At 46.1% G+C, this 2,967-nt stretch overlaps 1 protein-coding gene across 1 annotated transcript; it reads left to right on the top strand.

Moving 5' to 3' along the window:
- Positions 1-558: 558 nt before the first annotated feature.
- GADD45G (growth arrest and DNA damage inducible gamma) lies at positions 559-2,205 on the top strand. The gene is made up of 4 exons (XM_066604053.1): positions 559-710; positions 881-982; positions 1,098-1,311; positions 1,429-2,205. Exons 1-4 carry the CDS (start codon positions 658-660, stop codon positions 1,537-1,539), a joined length of 480 nt encoding a protein of 159 aa, XP_066460150.1. The 5' UTR covers positions 559-657; the 3' UTR covers positions 1,540-2,205.
- The last annotated feature ends 762 nt before the right edge of the window (positions 2,206-2,967 follow it).

Genomic DNA, 2,967 nt, shown 5'->3' with positions numbered 1-2,967 from the left:
CAAGAACTGGGCTGGAGAGGCATCCTGGCAGCACGTGTCTGCAGCGCAGGGGGGAAAGGGTTAACACTGCCAGGAGCCCCCAGAGCCATGTGTGCCCCTCATCCCCCACCCCAGTGGCAGGTGGACAGTATCCCTAGAAAGGGACAATTGTCTAATCTCCAAAGTGCCACACGCCAGCCCTCCCCCATTGTGTGCCCCCCTATAGAAATGCTAAACAGCAGCGTGTGCCATTCACAACCTGCTCCATTATCTCTCGTCAAGCTGCACATTAGTGACAATGGCTGGAGGTGATAGGACTGTCCTGTCCCCTCTGCCTGGTAACAGCGTGACAAAGGACATTAGACTTTGGAGTCATTGTAAAGCCCCCCACAGACACTACTGCCCCCTCCCCCACGTGTGCCCTTCTGGCACAAGCCACACTGTTCGGCAGCTCCTATTAGCATTACAATGCCACCTCCGTGCAGCCAATCAGAGCGCAAGAGTGTGTGAAGCCACGCCCCCGGCAGGCAGCGCATAAATAGACGAGCGCTGGCCGGAGCTCGGCACACACAGCCGGGACTCTCATACACTTGGATTAACTACTTGCTTACTTCCTTACAAGAAGCCTTTGTGGATTTTTCTGGCTATTCATCTTTGTGATTTACTAAACGACTGACTATGACTCTTGAAGAAGTGCACGGACAGGAAGCAGTTGTGGAGAGCGCTGAGAGGTGATTACATCTTCTGTGCTGGGATCTGTGTGTGTGTATATATATATATATATATATATATATATATATATGGGGGTGGTGATGGTATATAGTAATACTGTATAGTGCAGTACTTAGATTGCTGTATGCACCTTGGATCTAATGCATTGGTCTACTTGTGTCTTGCCCAGGATGCACAGTGCCGGTAAAGCCCTGCATGAGCTGCTCACCTCCGCCCAGAGACAGGAGTGTCTGACAGTTGGAGTCTATGAGTCTGCCAAAGTAATGAATGTGTAAGTATCTCCTGAGCTCCCACACACCCATTACTCATGCCAACACTTCTATGCCCACACTCCGACCCACCAGCTGCACGACTAAACTTTTCCTTCTCTTCTCTCCCTTCTCCAGAGATCCAGATAATGTGACCTTCTGCATTCTGGCTGCTGATGAGATCGATGAAGGGGACATTGCCCTGCAGATTCACTTCACTCTGATCCAAGCCTTCTGCTGCGAGAACGACATCAATATTGTACGACTGAATGATACCGAGAAGCTGGCAGAGATCCTGGGCAGCACAGATGATTCTGGAGAACCCAAAGATCTGCATTGCATCCTTATTACGGTAAGTGTCCGGTTCCTGCTTATCTGCAGACTTTGGCGTTGTGCCCCTTTGGCTGTGTCTCAATCCTTTTCTTGTAAGCAGTTTACTCATGTTCCTTTTTTTTCTTTCATTTCTCAGAATCCCAGTGAGGATGCTTGGAAAGACCCAGCTCTTGAGAAACTTGGTCTATTCTGCGAAGAAAGCCGTAATGTGAATGACTGGGTGCCAAGTATTACCCTGCCTGAGTGAAGAAGCTACTAGTGCATTCGTTGGTGAAAACCTTATTGCATTCTTAATCACGGTGTTGTGCGCCTGGTTGGGCCAGCTGCATTCCCAGGTCTGTGGATTACGCTGGTTGAGGTCGGAATATGTCGCCAAGACTAGCAAGATGTTGGCTCTTGTGGAGCAAAAGCGTAAGGAGGAAGATTGACATGGACTGATCTACAGATGGGATGGTTCAGACCAGTGCAAAGCCTCCTAATAAGCACTGAAGATGGGGCAGTCATACCGTGGAGTTGGAGTATATTGCATGTTTGCAAGCCTGGAAGGACTTTTGCAAAGTGGAGATGCTTTTTTGGATTAGATGGTGCAAGCAAGACTGTGGCAGGTGGAAAACAACTCTATATGCTCAGATCCTATGGAATTACTTTCTGAGCACTTTATGAACTTTTGAATGGACAAGCTTAAAAAAAAAAAAAAAAAAAAAAAAAAAAAAACCTGGACAATTTCTCACTTGATATTCTTGGTTCTTTCTATGTGTCCTGAAACATCTATGAACTCTTATATACATAGACTATATTTTTCTGTGCCCTATTCCCTTGGCACTTGAATCATGTAACCATTGACTACATCTGTCTGCATTGTTGCTGACTTTTTAAAAACTTGTCATTGTTTCAATAAACTACTTGAACTTTACTTTACTTGTCAGCCTACTCTGTCCATGATGCCACCTGGGCACTAATGCTTGTGCAGAAGGTCCAGACAGACATTTGGTGTAATTAGCATAATATATATATTTATATTCTATATGGCTGTGCAGTCTTTTGTCTGCTTCCCTTTCTTCTAGCAGAAGGGGGTTTGACTGCAGATAAGCAGTAGCAGGGGCTCCTAATTCTTCCTATTTAAGCAGATAATTTGACCTCTGGCCCTCCTGCAACAGCTGCTTATCACAGAGGCTTGCAGAAAGGAGACTGCATTGTAAATGAGTGTATTATTCTAGTAGGAGGTCTTTACAGACTGGTTTCTATTTTTCTCTAAGCGTGCAGCTGGCCATGTGTCAGTATGAGGGGGCTTTCCTGCCAGCCCACACAAATCCCTGCTCACGCATTATGTAGGATGTACTACGCAGTGTGCACACACATTTCATATAGTACCGTAATCCAGTACGTTGTATAATAACCATTGGGAAAAGTTTCATCAGCAAGCTTTCACTCTTCACAGGGTTAATGGGCAAACAAATGTGCTATTCTACATGCTGATGAAACACAATTGGTGATTTTTATGAGAGGGGCTTAAGGTTATCGTGCACCATGACTCGCTGGCAAGTGCATGCTACTAATCAGGATGACCTATGGTGCCAATGAATTGTCCCGCGTCTCTGAATTTCCAGGAACCAATCCTTTGCACCCTGTGTGCCTTGTGTAAGCATTGTGTCCCTTCAGAAAGCCTAGGTGTGAC

This window comes from Eleutherodactylus coqui, chromosome 5, assembly GCF_035609145.1.
Source record: "Eleutherodactylus coqui strain aEleCoq1 chromosome 5, aEleCoq1.hap1, whole genome shotgun sequence".
Taxonomy (NCBI): Eukaryota; Metazoa; Chordata; class Amphibia; order Anura; family Eleutherodactylidae; genus Eleutherodactylus; species Eleutherodactylus coqui.
This window is presented reverse-complemented; position numbering and strand designations above follow the sequence as displayed.

What these genes read in the sequence shown, in the direction of transcription:
- GADD45G (XM_066604053.1), top strand. Translation starts at nt 658, where the DNA reads ATGACTCTTGAAGAAGTGCACGGACAGGAAGCAGTTGTGGAGAGCGCT. An exon ending in GTTGTGGAGAGCGCTGAGAG is followed by an intron (nt 711 to 880) that starts GTGATTACATCT and finishes TGTCTTGCCCAG; the next exon opens with GATGCACAGTGCCGGTAAAG. An exon ending in TCTGCCAAAGTAATGAATGT is followed by an intron (nt 983 to 1,097) that starts GTAAGTATCTCC and finishes TCCCTTCTCCAG; the next exon opens with AGATCCAGATAATGTGACCT.